We start from the raw sequence: 15,905 nt of genomic DNA on the forward strand, positions 1-15,905 counted from the left end.
ATAAATAACAGAATGGCCATAATGCAATGCTTAGCAATGTACAATTCAAATAAAAAGCAGCGTAACTTTCCCATTCACATTTTAAAAATCACTTTTTGTGGAGTCAAAACAATACCTGAAGACAAAGATTTGAAATAAATGCAGTTGACCATTTAGTAACTACCAACTGAGAATATATATACCTACCATAGAAAAATCAACTCAGAAACAAAGTGAAACCAGATCCATCAAGACCAGAAGCCAAAAGCTCTTCACTCACTGGAAAAACAATGACAACTAAAAATGATCCTCTCAACAAGTTTAAGAGTGAAGTTGTCCTCTTCACTATTATTTCAAGCATATCTCTTAATTAAAAAGGGAGCATATATGCAATAAGAAACTAAGTATGTTTGAAACTTAGATTCTTACTTTTGATTTTCTTCTTCTTCTGATTCTTCATGCTGGTCAAATAACTCCCACTTAGAAGTTGTTACAGCTGAGTGGAAGGGAAAAAAAAAAGGGTGTAATTCCAAAAGGTAAATTAGCATTTTTGCAGTAGCACAAAAGGCCAAAATTGAAAAGTTTTAGAATTGAAAGTTTATATTACAGAAGCATTAGAATTGGAAGTTTATTTAAGTTTGTAAAAAGTTATTTACAATTATCTATTCTTTGAATAGCCTTTTCTATGTGCTAAATTTATTTCTTTCCCCACACCTAGGCTATAATTTTATTCAAATTCATGAAGTGACAAATAAGGTTATCATTCTTATTTCTGTGCTAGGTGGTAACATTTATTTCATTAGAACCTACAAATATTAACAATTACAGATATAAATACTAAGGACACATGTGCAAAGTTAAGTATGAAAAGCCGGTCTAAACTGCAACTAATAAGTCAAGCATTACAGGAAGATCAAAGCCTGGTTTCTCTAAAGTGACCTCTAAATAGATTTCTAAGTAGGTATTACCTCCCATCTACATTTTCTATTGAAATGCCTTAACTGAAAGGTTTTAGTGATTTCTCTGATTACTCCCAAAGCATCCAAACTAAAAGATCTAAGAAAATTGTAACAGCAACCATAATGAAAACTAGACCACTAGACATAAAATAAATAACTGTGGGTCTTAAGGTTGAAACATTATAAAATACAAAAAACAAAACAAAACAAAACCAAAAACCCACACACTAATAATTTTAAGTACTCCATTTTTTAAACCTAATATTTATTGTACTTTTACTCACCCTGTGCTTCCAATTCAGATTCATCTACAGCTTCCCATTTTGATGGGGCAACTTTAAATATGGGCTCATTCTTCTTTGAGTCCTCAGTTGCATCCACTATTGAGGAAAGATAAGCCATTAACCCTGACGACTAGGGGATGACTAAGTAGTTCATGAGCATTCACTATATTACTGAAAAGTAAAATAAGGCCACACATGGACTAATAATGCCAGTGTCAAGAAATATGACTAATGACCTCTGCACCTGAGGTCCAAATTTTGAACATGTTATGTGTCAATTCAGAATATACAAGTTATTATGATTTCAAGCAAATGGGGAAGTTGTGGCATAAACAAAAAATCTTTATTATCTCTACCTAATTACTGTTTAAACTATACAATTCCTACACTGTTCAATCTTTTCATGTAATTCAAATATACTAAAGACTGCGTACACTTCCTATTTCCAAAAATGATTTTAGGCAACTAGGAAAACTGAACCCATAAACTATGAACAAAAAGAGAACTGAAGAAACAAGGAATCTGGGATGAAATAAAACTGAGCACAAGATTTTGCCTACGGTTTTCCTGACAGTTAAGATAAAAAGAGAAACTTACTAATACTATACGATATTGATTATCCCAACAAAAAGAAATGTGACAAGAAAACTTCTTTTCTTGACAGGGTCAAATGTATTATTGGGTATTTGAATTTTGAAAAGTCAGAAATAAGAGACAGAAAAAAATAATGGCAACTTAAACTTCATCAACATGTGTGGAAATTAAAGAGTTTTGGAATCCAACTTATTAGATCATCAGTTTGAAATCTGAACTTACAAGGCACTCCATCAAGATCATCATCAAGGCTCTTTATAGGGACCCCATCAAGATCATCAATGGGAGTAGCATCAATAGGAATTCCATCCACATCTTCTAGAGGTGCACCATCAAGCTCTTCCTCAATGGGGGCACCATCAAGGTCATCTGGTACATCCTACAGAAACATACACACTATTGTAACATTTTCCTTTGCTTACTAGTCATATTGCTATAAGATTAATTTGCAATATAAGGAAGCTGAGAGGCAACATGGGGGTTTTGGGGGTAGGAAAAGAATAAATGAAACAAGATGGGATCGGGAGGGAGACCACAACAGACTCTTAATCTCACAAAACAAACTGAGGGTGGTTGGGTTATGGACATTGGGGAAGGTATGTGCTATGGTGAGTGCTGTGAAGTGTGTAAACCTGGCAATTCACAAACCTGTACCCCTGGGGCTAATAATACATTACATGTTAATAAAAAAATTTTTAAAAAAAGATTAATTTGCAATCCAATACAAACCAACCAGCTGGATACCAACATTCCCAGGTACAAAGTGAGGACATATCTAGGATATGATTTATCCTCCTGACAAAGAAGCAGTCATTCTTTCATTATTTATGAAATATCTATCAAGTGTTTACTGAAACCAGGTACACCATGTAAGGGACTGACATACAATGATGAACAAATATGAGTTTGTTCCCTTGGTTGTTCCTATAATAGGGCTTACTAGAATATTTTTTGCAGGGGCGGGCGGGGAGAGGCAGGCATATATATAATCACAATGTGCAAAGAACCACTATGGTGACTGCTACAACAAAGAAGTATATCATACTATTCAAGTGTGTGATAAGTATGTTTCACCTAAAGAGGTCTGAGAAGGCTCAATGGGGTTATGCTCAACTGACATCTGAAGGATCTCAGATAAACAGGAGATGTTTCAGAGAAAGGGAGGAAAATTTACAAAGGTCTATGGTAGAAGGAAACATATATAAGAAAATGAAATGAGGACCATGTGCTTGGAATAGGGGGGCCAATTAGGAGGATCTTACAGGAGTGAAAGTGAAAATACAATTGGATTAGGATGGTAGAAATGAATATAAAGGATTCACGAAATACTGAGGACGTGAAAAGCCAACAAAATCACGATGAACAGAATCTGCTACCATTGTGGTACATCTCTTCATGTACATATTTATTTATATAGCTACTTTAATAAAATTAAATTGTGCTGTATACAATGCTCTACCACTTCTTTTTTCTACTAATACATTATCTATCTTTTCATGTCATTAAATAAAACACCAGTCGTTAGAAATCAATACATGGAGACCAAATGAAAATTAAAAAAAAAAAAAAAAAAAAAAAGTCCAAAATCTTTAGGACATAGCAAAGGCAGTTTGAAGAGGGAAGTTTGTATCAATACAGACCTACCTCAAAAAAACAAGAAAAGTCTCAAATATACTATCTAACCTTACATGTGAAAGAATTGGAAAAAGAAAAACAAAGCCCAAAGCTAGTAGAAGAAATAATAAAGAAGAGTAGAAATAAAACAGAAACAAAAAAATTAAAAAAAATCAATCAAACCAAGTGCCAGTTCTTAGAAAAGATAAACAAAAGTGATAAACCTTTAGCTACTCATCTAGAAAAAAGGATTCAAATAAATAAAATCAGAAATGAAGCAGAAGAAGTAACAACCAACACCAAAGAAATCAAAGCATTATAAGATGAAAAATCATCTGCCAACAAACTGGACAACAGAGAAGAAATGGATAACTTCCTAGAAACATACAACCTTCCAAAACTGGAATCAGCAATCAAAAGCCTCCAAATAAACAAAAGTCTAGGGCCAGGTGGCTTTTCAGGTGATTTTAATCTACAGATGCAATGTAATCTCTATCAAAAAACCAATAGCATCGGGACACCTGGGTGGCTCAATTGGTTGGGCTGCTGCCTTCAACTCGGGTCATGATCCCGGAGTCCTGGGATTGAGTCCCACATCCGGCTCCTTGCTCAGCTGGGAGCCTGCTTCTCCCTCTCCCTCTGCCTGCTGCTCCCCCTGCTTGTGCTCTCTCTCTGTGTCAAATAAATAAATAAAATCTTTAAAAAAAAAAAAAAAAAAAACCAATAGCATTTTTCACAGAACTAGAATAATCCTAAAATTCGTTATGGAACCACAAAAGACCTCAAATAGCCGCAGCAATATAAGAACAAGGTGGAGGTATCACAATCCCAGATTTCAAGATATACAAAGCTATAGTAATCAAATCAAGATGGTACTGGGGTGCCTGGGTTGTTCAGGCAGTTAAGCGTCTGACTCTAGGTTTTAGTTCAGGTTGTGATTGTGGGACTGAGCCTGGCATCAGGCTCCATGCTCAACAGGGAGTCTGTTTGTCCCTCTCCCTTTGCTCCTCCCCCTGCTCATGCTCTTTGCTCTCTGAAATAAATTTTTAAAAATTTATTTAAAAAAAAGGAAGATGGTACTGGCACAAAAACAGATGCATAGATCAATAGAACAGGATAAATACCCAGAAGTAAACCCACACCTATATGGTCAATTAATCAATCACAAAGGAGGCAAGAACATATAATGAGGAAAAGACAGTCTCTTCAACAAATGAACCTGAGAAAACTGAATAGCTACAATGCAAAAACACAACAAAACAAAACCGCTTTCGTACACCATACACAAAAGTCAACTCAAAATGGATTAAATACCTAAATTTAAGACCTGAAACCATGGAACACAGGCAGTAATATCTGGGGCACTGGCCTTAGCAATGTATTTATGGATATGTCTCCCCAGGCAAGGGAAACAAAAGTGAAAATCAACTACTGGGACTATACCAAAACAAAGCTTTTGCACAGAAAAGGAAACTATCAACAAAACAAAGAGGCAAGCTACCAAAGGGAGATGATGTTTGCGAATGATATGCCCAATAAGGGGTTAATATCCAAAATATATAAAGAACTTATACAACTCAACACCAAAATAAAACAAATAATCTAATAAACAAATGGGTGAAGAAGCTGAGCACACATTTTTTCAAAAGACAACAGAGATTGCCAACAGACACATGAAAGGAGACTCAAAATCACTAATTATCAGGGAAATGCATATCAAAACCACAAGAAGATGTATCACCTCAAACCAGAATGGCTAATATCAGAAAGAGAAGAAATAACAAGTGTTGGCAAGGATGTGGAGAAAAGGGAACCAGCGTGTACTGTTTGTTGGTGAGAATGTAAACTGATGCAACCACTATGGAAGACAGTATGCAGATTCCTCAAAAAACTAAAAACAGAAATACTATATGGCCCAATAATTCCACCCAAATAAAACAAAAACACTACTTCAAAAAAATACATGCACCCTGATTTTTATTTCAGCATTATTTATAATAATAGCCAAGATATGAAGATAACCCGAGTGTCTACTGATAGATGAATGGATCAGATATGATGTACACACACATACACAAATCGTTGTCATCAAAAAGAATGGATTCTTGCCATTTATGACAACAGAGATGGACCTAGAGGGTATTATGCTAAATGAAATATATCAGAGAAAGACAGTATGATTTCACTTATACATGGAATCTAAAAACCAAAACAAACAGACCAAAAACAAAAAAACAAAAAAAAAAACAAAAACCCGACTCTTAAACACAGAGAACTGGTAGTTGTCAGAAGGGAGCAAAATAGGTGAAGAGGATTAAGATGTACAAACTCCTGTTACAAAGCAAATAAATCACAGAGATTTAAAAAAACAGCATGAGGAACATAGTCAACAATACTGTAATAACACTGTATAGTAACTATACTTATCATGGTGAGCATCAAAAAATGCACAGAACTGCTGAATCACTATGCTATACACCTTAAACTAATAGAACACTGAATGTCAACTACAATTTAAAAAAAAATGCAGGTATTAGGGGAAAGAAACCCAGTCACCCAGTTTCCACATAAGGTCACAAAACAGAATTCCTATTATACATCATTCCATCTCCCAGGCTCTAGCAATTCCAGAAACAAAAATCCACAAGTTAGTGGTAAACAGTAGGTATTTTTCATAAAGAAATGTTACATCCATAACATACCACACCCCCAGAGCATCTCCAGAAATAAATTCTAAAATAATCACACAAAGACACTGAGTACATACCTCTGTTTCCTTTTCTTCAATAATATTTACAAGTCCTAAGAAAATATTTTGTAGTTTGATCAAAAATGGTTCTGGATAAATTGCCCAATCCTCCCATGCTCTGAAGCAGGTCATTACCCGTTGCTAAATAAGTAGGAAAGAGACAACAAATTATTAATTAGGAAAACACGTCTCAAACTTCAGCTCATGAGAAGAGCCATGACAATTTGCTGAATTTTCCTTTAAATCAACATCCTTGATAGAAAATAACTATATTTTTAAAAAATCACAAAGTCACCTTCTAACTAAATGGGAATAAAATCAGAAATAAATATAACGAGAAAGCAACAATAACTGTTTTGCTCCTGAACACCTAAGATCAATGTCCCCTACCACCAGTGGTACAAGAGGCCCCATCTGGGAATAATAACTTAGAAATTTATTAAAATTGGTACTAAGGTAGTTCTGACCCAAATTCTTTTATGGTCCAATGATGTACTTTCCTGATTCTGGCTAAGACTTTTTCTCTGTCCCATCCCTAAGCTTTTAGTATAAGCTTTTCTATAAGCTCTGATTTATGGTCAAAATTTAAGGTCAAAAAATTTTTAAAAGGAGTTGTTGAAATTCTCTAAATGGTGGGGTCACTAGGCATCTTCCCAGTCTAAAAATTTCATTAATAGAATTCTTCCTCTCATGAAAGTAGTATCTATTTATTCCATTATATGCAAGGTACTTTGTTTAGCTTTTCTTAACGTTGGTCCACAGCTAAGAGATTATAAAAAGTAACTGAAGGTATCTTCTAAACATGAATAACTAAAATTATGTTTCTACTCCAGCCTAATTATACATACCATTACAACACAAGTGATGTTCTGAATGGTTTTTTGTGAAAAAACTAGTATGTAAAACATTTAAATATAAGACGTCAAACTAAAACACCCAACAAAAGAACACTACATAACATATTTCAAGCTTTCAGGCTTTTTGGTACTGAAGATGAAATGGCAGTAAATTTTAAAGCAGTAATTTCTGAAAGATTCATGTTATGTCTTATACTTGTCCTATGTACTTTTCTAGCCCTCCAATGTGCTTGCCAGCCCCTACCACATTTCACACTAGGGAAAAAAAACAATAAACATACCTTAAAGTTTTCAGACTGTAAATGGCCTTGAATTGTACGATAAGTAGCATTGAGGTCTGAAAATATCTGACATAACTTTGTTTCAAAACTGAAATTCAAATAATACATATTTAACAGAGTTTATTTAAAAATCTCTATCTACTTCAGCATGCTATCCAATGAAAACCTCTCCTGAACTTAAAAAAAAAGTATAAATAAATTAATCAAGTAATTCTTTAAAAATAAAGAACTAGGTACCTAAACTCTTAAAACTGTAACTGAACTCTTTATTCTGAGTTATTCTCCTGCAAAGAATTAGTTTCCTCGATTAACAAGAAACTACATTTTGGATACTTTATGCTACCTAAACTGATCCCTTTATGCTAGGAAAAGTGACTTGTCCAAGGCAAAAGAAAAAGAAAAAAAAAAAACCCCTAATAACAGCTAAGGTTAGGATCCACATCTCCCAATTTCATTTCAGAATCAGCTCTTAGAGGAAAGTTTCCCTTATTCATAAAATAAACATCAAAAACAAACTCTGAAGAAGAATTATATATTAATTACAATACAGCAACATAATTTCCTATTGACTAGGAAAACAATCACTGTGAACTACAAAATGATCAAAAGAGAACACAGATTCTATAAACGGTTTATATTCTATCTTTGGTCTCTTCCCTTATGCTTGCCATTATTTCTATTGTTTCAGTTTATTTACTACACAAGTGGCTAAATATGCAATAAAAATAAAGTTTTTTAACCCTTATTTGTTGTAATTTATCAAGAAACTGATATGAAAACTTTCTAAACATTTAGCTTAAAGTGGTTTAATGAATGCAACCCAATTTTTTAGAAAATTCTATTAAACTAAGAAGAAATACAAATTATTTCTTATCACTGAAACTATCAATTAACCAAAAAAATCCTCTTCTCTGAATTCCTTACCCTTAATGTTTTATTTCAGGAATATCATCTTACATCGTTATACTTACAATTTTCTATAATATGAAGCATTGGCAACTTTGGCTGAAGAATTATACAAAACATCAGAAACCAAATATAATCTGGCAATCTAGAATACCAAAAGATAACACAAGAGATTAAAAATGAAAACCAGTAGCAAATAATGTATCTAGAAAAAATTCCATATTGAAATTTTTTGCAATCAGTGGCATACAGCTAATGTTTAGCTATAATAATAACAGCTAATTACAAGAGTTAAGAAATTCAACATTACCAAAGCCACTACTTTGACAAGGATAAAATATGTTTCAACCTGTTGATAACCTGTGTACTGATTAACATAACAAGTTTCCCCAGACAGGAGGAAAATTAGACCGCATGGGAAAGATCTCTTCAGTCAAGTTCTTCATGCAAAAACAAAATTAAAAAACACCAATTTCAATAAAAAAGAAGTCAACTGTTATCTCTCTTTTACTTAAATAAATGTTCCAGAAAGAGAAATCATTCCCATACCTTTTTGGGGAGGGGTGTCTTTAAGATGGACAATGACTCAGTAATGCAATCCACTATTTCTTCGGCAGCTTCAGCATTATTAAGACAGAAAACCATTGCATCTCCAATATCATTTTTCCTTGGAGTTAACCCCCGCAGGATTTCTTCTAATTTGTCCCTCTGTCTGAATACAAATGTTTTTAACTTACAAACATTTACAGATAGAAACTTCAAATGTCATTATAGCTTCTGCTCACAAACTAATTTCTTTAAAACCCACTTGGATAAAATTCTGAAGACTAAATTGTATGAAGTCTGATTTTCAAGAGTATTTGAGTGTCCTAGTCCTATTATCCCATTACAATGGGGACGGAGGGGAAGCCTTCATGTGTTTTACTCTCTTTTGAAGGAAGTCAGTTACTTTAGCACTTCTGCATCAGATCAGAAACAGGCTAAAGCCGGTGGTGGCAAACTTTGCAAAGAATCAAATAGTAAATATTTTAGGCTTTGCAGGTCATACTGACTCGTAGTTACTTGACTCCACTGCTATTAACACCAAAGCAGCCATAAACCACATATAAAAGGCAGTTGGGGGGGGCTGGCGGGGGGCGCAAGAAGTGTAGAGCATGGCTGTGATCCAATAAAACTACAAAAACAGGAGGCAGCCAGATTTAGCCTACAGACTGAGCTTGAAGACCTGGGCAAAAGTAATGATGAAAATACATCTTCAGAAGCAAATATGCTTCAAATATATACAGCTCTCCATTAGCAAAGGCTCTCACAAACAATGCACCAGTGCAACTAATACTAAAATTTAGACTACGAAGTGGAGTACATAATCCTACATGCCATGATCTTTTAGCCAATTTCTCCCCAAGAGGTATACAGAACTTCCTTTTAATATTTAATAGTTATATCTGTTTCTGCTTCTTAAACCAGACTAACTTCACTGTACCCATACTGACTGAACACTAGTAAGTATGTTCACATGGTGGCCAACTCTTGGGGAAAGACTGCATAATCAACCATCTGACTTCACAAAGCTCTACGGTAATTTTTTCCTCTTTAATGTTGCATTCAGGGAGACCAGAATTCTAAAGATCCCAAGATAATTTCTGTAAGAGTCACAAGTATTCCACTGCTAGAGAATCATTACTTAAGAGATTATCACTGTCTTTTATCTGCAGGAAGAGACAGAGGTCAACAGGACGCATACTTACACTTGCCAAGATGTTTAAAATAACTAAACACATGTATTTTAAAAACAGTCACAAGAAAAAACATTTTATTTTAGGGTTAACATCTTAGTAATAAGATCACTAATTAACACAATTATTAAAGCAACTTTTCTTAATATGTAACAGGAAAAGAAAAAAATTCTTACTCTTCCTTAAGTGCTCCCTTTTTACTTGGCTCCTCTACAAAAGCTTCTGTTTCTTGCTCTTCTGACATCCCATGCAGGTATGGATTTAATGGTGGTGGCCTCCAAAAAGATCCATTTTTGAACATACGAAAATCTTCTGTCCGCCACTTAGTTGGAGAATCTCCCTAATAAATGTCCAGAATGTTATTAGGCAAAATACCTCAGAGTCAAAATTAACAAAATAATTGATTCCACTTGCCTGCAGAATAGAATAAAGCTTCCACCTATAGTAAACATGGGCTGGTGTCTGGTTTTCAAATAAGAACCTAAAACAAAACACACAAAAAAATAAATATATTCTTTAACAAAGAAGTGTCTTCAATTAAACATAAACAAATAAGAAATACTATTTGCCTACCTCATTTGAAATAAAACCAAAAGCAAAGATCACTGAAGAAAAATCCGCATCCACTGCCTTCTGCCATCAATCCTCTACCTCACCCTAGCCCCTACACTGCCTTTGTGACTGACATTAACACTCAGAAGGTATGTATGCATCTTATTGAGTCTTGCAATTAATTTTATTGAATGCTTATAAGTCAGATATTATACCTGGCAATAGATTTTCCCAAGATAGACATTTCAAAAGCAGTGGTTTTTAAATGACTTAGTAGTGCTAAATGAATGTCTTAGACACCGTATCTGTTCAGAAGATAACCAATTTTCTACAAAGCTCTATTGTTCTACTATGAATGAGTCAGTGAAAAACATGAAGAGTAGTGTCTTCCTCCTAGAGACTGCTAAAAACAATGTTATTTAAGTAGCCTAAATCAAAATCGGACAGAAAACTGACCCAAGTACATCTAATCTAAATACTAAAACTTCCTTCTCATTCCATTGCAAAAACAACTCCATACTTTTAGAACTTTATTCTCCGAAATATTTTCAGCTCCAAAAAATAAGTAAAAGTATTTCTTAAATGCAAACCTGAGGATAAAAAAATTGTGGTAAATACATGTAATGGAATATTATTCAGCTTTAAAAGGTAAGGAAATTCTGACACACTCTTCAACATGGACGAACACTGAAGATACTATGTTAATTAAAATAAGCAAGTCTCAAAGTACTAAATGATTTCACTTATATGAGTAACTAGAGTAAACAAATTACAAGAGACAGAAAGTAGAATGGGGGCTACCAGAGGCTGGAGGACCCAGGGAATGGTGAGTTATTGTTCAAGGGGTACAATTTCAGTTAAGGGAGATGAGAAAATTTCTGGAGATAGACAATGGTGGTGATTTTCACAAAAATGTGAATGCACTTGATGCCACTCAACTATACCTGTTAAAATGGCAAAAACAGTACATTTTCTATTATATGTATATTTTACCACAATAAAAAAATGCACACCTGAACATAGGATTGTTGATTTCTCTGTTCATAATCATAGCTTCAAACATTGGCCCTTCACGTACAACAAACTCTATCATTCGGTGTATCAGGGCGAGCAAATTCCTACAACAACAACACAGTTAAAGAAAATGGATTCAGACCTACCACTATATAAAACTATACTTGACCTAAGTTACTATAATTGTGCAGAAAAAGATTATTCTGCTGACTAATACAAAATTTTATACCTGGAGCATATGTTAATGCCTTGTGCATTAAGAGGGAGTGGGTCAATGGGGATAAGGTAGTGGAAGGGGAAGGGAAGATGAAGGGAGGGAGGGAAACCACAACACAGCTTCATAGCAATAAAGATTTTTTTCTAAATGCCACTTAATATTATTTTCCAAATGCAAAACATTAAATTATGAATCACAACTAATTGGAAAGCTGCAAATATATAAAATGAGTAAACTTAGAGCTTACATGTTATCAAAGCCATCTAAAAACATACACACTATCTCAGTTTTAAAAGAAAATATTCCTAAACCAAGCACTTTTGTGGTGGTATTGAAATGTTATATACATTACTATAATTTAGAAAAATGCAAAACTATTTAACAAGTTTAAGGCCTGATTTAATAAAAAATCCATCCAACTCTTGTGCTTTTCTGGTACACATACAGCAGATGGAGTTTTTATTGAATCTGACCTTTAATGAGGCAACATCCCTTTGGATCACACTTCAAACTGGTTCACACAACTCATCACATGTATAATTCTGCCTGCGTACTATGACTCAATGAAGCAATTATATTGCCAAAGCCTTAAATGGAGTCCTCTTTACAAAATATTCCAAAATAAGGGACATGGTGAGATGCCTCTCCCATTTTTCATAACAATTACTTTCCAATATTTAAGCCAAGAAGAAACCTGTAACTTTTTAGTACAGTCATTTTATTGGTTGGGCTCATAGAAAATCTTTATTTTTAAAATCTAGGTCCTAAAATCATGTGATTTAAACACTATTTTAGATACTGATTACAACATCAAGCAAAAATGACTCAGCTTATTATAAGCTGCTTTTGATTTCTCACTTCACCAGTCCCCCAGCATATAGACTAGGCAAATAGCAATTGGGAAAAGCAAAAGGATATTGGCTCTTGGTACAAAGCACACACTAAATTACACCTTTAGCATTCCCAGCTCAAATTAAGTTCATGTAATTGCTAGAATATAAATAAATATAGTTATAGAATAAGACATTGTTTTGGCTCTATAATGCCCTGCTTCAGAGTACATAAACAATAAAATAATTTATTTCATGGTCATTGTAGTTATTTTCTCCCATTTCAAACAAACCTACTTAAATGGACACTAAAATCTCTATATAGTGAAAAAAATTAATTTTTTTGACCTTCTTTAGGTCAAAAAAATTATATGAAAGTTTAAATCTTTAATATAGGGGAAACTATATATTTAAAACTATTAATTCAACCTCAAATTGTTAAAACAAAAAACCAAAAGCAACACTTAATTTTATACCTAAAAATTACTTTTCTTTAACAGAAGTACTAATTATTCTGCAAATATGCAGTTCTTGTTACCAAATGACAATGTATTCTGAGCATCCATATAGTTAATGATACTATTCTGAGGGAAGGGAGATAAAGGTAAGTTATGATTCAGTTCCAAAACTCCCACTGGTATGTGTCAAATTAAAGTGAAGGGAAATTTTATATAAATATCATAATATATAAAATGAATTACTGGAGAACAAATACTATCATCCAGAAACTTGTATGAATTAAGTCAAATGCAACTTGACTTGAATATTATAAATTAAAAATGGTTTAGCAAGTTTAAAACAAAGGATTCACTGTAATGGTGAGTTAAGACTTTTCAACAAAATGTATACTCAAAATTTAGTTTAGAAATAAGCTGAGCCACATGTAAAGCTACTATGGAATATGCTTTTTGAATACTAAAAAAATACTTTCCTGTGAAGGCTTTATCAGTGGAAAAATAACCCACTATAGTTTTAAACAGGCTTGTAAACTGATAAAATGTATTTTTAGAAAATTTAAAGTTTTTCATGTGATTATTTAAAATCAAAATCTGACAATTAGTTGTTGCTAACCTGAATTCAAGATTATTAAAAGAACTGTAATCACAATTTTTTCCTAAAGATTGTGTATTTAACATCATTCCTAAAAGGGTGACTTTTCTACCAGAATGAAACAGTGTAGTACAAAAAGATGATATATTTTAAAGTGCATTATTTTATTTTAAAATGGCAATTATCTTACTCTGGGCAACAATAACAAAAAAAAAAAAAAAAAAAAAAAACCAAAAAATCGTCTCTCAGTTATAATAAACCACATTTATTGGAGTCGATCGTACCAATGTCTGGTCAAAAACTGTATACTTTCCCAATCCATCCCATGATGTTTTCCTGGTCCCCCGCTGCCGCAGACAGTTCAGCTGGTGTTGTTCACCAAGGCCAATGTCAAAGAGAATTTGGTATTCTTTTGTGTTCATTTATTATTCAACCAGTGTTGTGTTCCTGTGTTTGGGAAAAGGCTTAGCTTGACTGAGCAAGAGCATACCTAGAGCATGAATTCTTCTGCTTTATCATTACGTTGAAAAAGAAAAAAAAAGGAAAATAAAAGAATTCCAAATACCTTTTGTTACCATGAAAAAAAATTTCTAGCCATGGTCAATGTTCATAAGGATAATAGGAATTCCTAATCAATTAGAAAAAAAACAAAGCTATGCCCTTCAGTAAGGAGAACTCAAACTAAGGTTGCACATTAAACACAGATCATTCAGGAACCAAGACACACACACCAAAAAAAAAAAAAAAAAGATTGGGTCAAATTGCAACATTACATACAATTTAAGATACATTTAACACACCTATTTTCCCAGCACAATAGTCTAATATTATTAGACTAACAACTCCAGATTAAATCTATCAAATACATTCTAACTACTAACGCTATAAAATTCACTACTTTGGTAACAATAAAAACAAAAAGATAATGACATAAAATTGCAATATACTAGAGTTAGTCAAATATCCCCCCCAAAAAGTACTGGGAAGGAACCATTGCTCAGTCAAGATATTACCTTTTCCTCAACACCATTTTTTTTTAATTCAGAAGGGGATATTGTCTATATTTAGATCAGTAATAATAAAGAAAAACATGTACCTTTCTGTTGGGATAACCACTTTGACTATGGCTTGCGACAGAGTCTGTATATGAAGTCACATCAGATAATAAACATAGAATATGTGAGTATTGTTAACAAGTAACAAGCAAAAATATACATAATGCATTGAAAACACTACACATCTAATCACAAGTTTTGCAGGCAATCACTGCATTTGAAGTAATTATACACTAAGCAATTACATAAATGCAAATGGATGTGTTCAGTGAACAATAAATGTTCACCAAATGCAAAGAATCAGAACATTCCTGCCAGAATGCACATCAATGCACTGAAATAGGTACTACACTGAGAATTATCAGATAAAGATTTTAATTTGTGAAATAATTAACTGTTTGCCTCTGACCATACAGTTTGCTACTTTGTTCCCAAGCCTTTAAAACCAGCCCTGTCATTTTAAGTGTAATTATTTCATAACAGAACCAACAAATTCTTACAAACTTGAAATTAAGTTGGTTTTGTGTTTAATAAAAAGAAAATACTCACCCTTTGCTTTTACTAGAGTAGTTAACTGCTTTTTTAAAAAACCACATATGCTCTCAAATACTCTAATACCTCAGATCTTGAGAACTAAGTTAGCTAGCAGCCATCCAAACAGTTTAACTATTTAGGTCTTTCTAAATGAAAAGTCACTTAACCAAATACAAAGTAACACTTTCTCAGAACAAAGTAAATTTAGATACTGCACTTAAGCAAACCTGGATACAATAGTGGACAAAGAGAAAAAAAACTTAAGTGGTCAAAAAAGGAATGGTAGCCACAAATAAAAGTATGACCTAGTATTTCAATACAGGGTTTCCATGGGCTAAGGCAGGGAACACATCTACTTATTTCTTTAAGAGTTGTCAAACAGAATTACGCACACATTTTCTATAAAATTATTGAAAAGAAATACTACCACAGATTTAGTATTTACAAATTAGATGCGGCCCTATGTACATTTTTTAAATTACCTTCTCAAAATCCTCCTTGTTTTTAGGTGGCGGTAACATTGGAGCATTGGGGTTTTTTAACCTCTCTCTAGGCTGCGCATTAAAAGGCAGTCCTGATGGAGGTGGGGGAAGCGTATGTTCCATCATAGAAGGCGGAATGTATATTGGATGTGGAGGAATAGGCACAGCTTTACCCCAACCTAACTTCATTTCAAATGACATAATCATCTTTC

General features: G+C 33.5%; 1 protein-coding gene across 4 annotated transcripts in view; it reads right to left on the reverse strand.

The window, feature by feature from the left end:
• LOC111147560 (U2 snRNP associated SURP domain containing) overlaps window positions 1-15,905 on the reverse strand; it is a 53,053-nt gene that overhangs the window by 15,397 nt on the left and 21,751 nt on the right. For 3 of the 4 annotated variants that reach the window (XM_022503670.1, XM_022503678.1, XM_022503662.1), the window contains exons 12-23: window positions 15,694-15,905; window positions 14,719-14,762; window positions 11,525-11,629; window positions 10,374-10,440; window positions 10,136-10,299; window positions 8,773-8,935; window positions 8,289-8,368; window positions 7,318-7,405; window positions 6,198-6,320; window positions 2,039-2,195; window positions 1,223-1,318; window positions 409-475 (exon numbers count right to left, since the gene is read on the reverse strand). In XM_022503670.1, the coding sequence (XP_022359378.1) occupies window positions 409-475; window positions 1,223-1,318; window positions 2,039-2,195; window positions 6,198-6,320; window positions 7,318-7,405; window positions 8,289-8,368; window positions 8,773-8,935; window positions 10,136-10,299; window positions 10,374-10,440; window positions 11,525-11,629; window positions 14,719-14,762; window positions 15,694-15,905 (1,366 nt within the window). The remainder of the gene's footprint in view (window positions 1-408; window positions 476-1,222; window positions 1,319-2,038; window positions 2,196-6,197; window positions 6,321-7,317; window positions 7,406-8,288; window positions 8,369-8,772; window positions 8,936-10,135; window positions 10,300-10,373; window positions 10,441-11,524; window positions 11,630-14,718; window positions 14,763-15,693) is intronic. The other variant, XM_022503687.1, reaches the window with a different exon arrangement.

This window comes from Enhydra lutris, unplaced genomic scaffold, assembly GCF_002288905.1.
Source record: "Enhydra lutris kenyoni isolate GAN:26980312 unplaced genomic scaffold, ASM228890v2 scaffoldscaffold2, whole genome shotgun sequence".
Taxonomy (NCBI): Eukaryota; Metazoa; Chordata; class Mammalia; order Carnivora; family Mustelidae; genus Enhydra; species Enhydra lutris.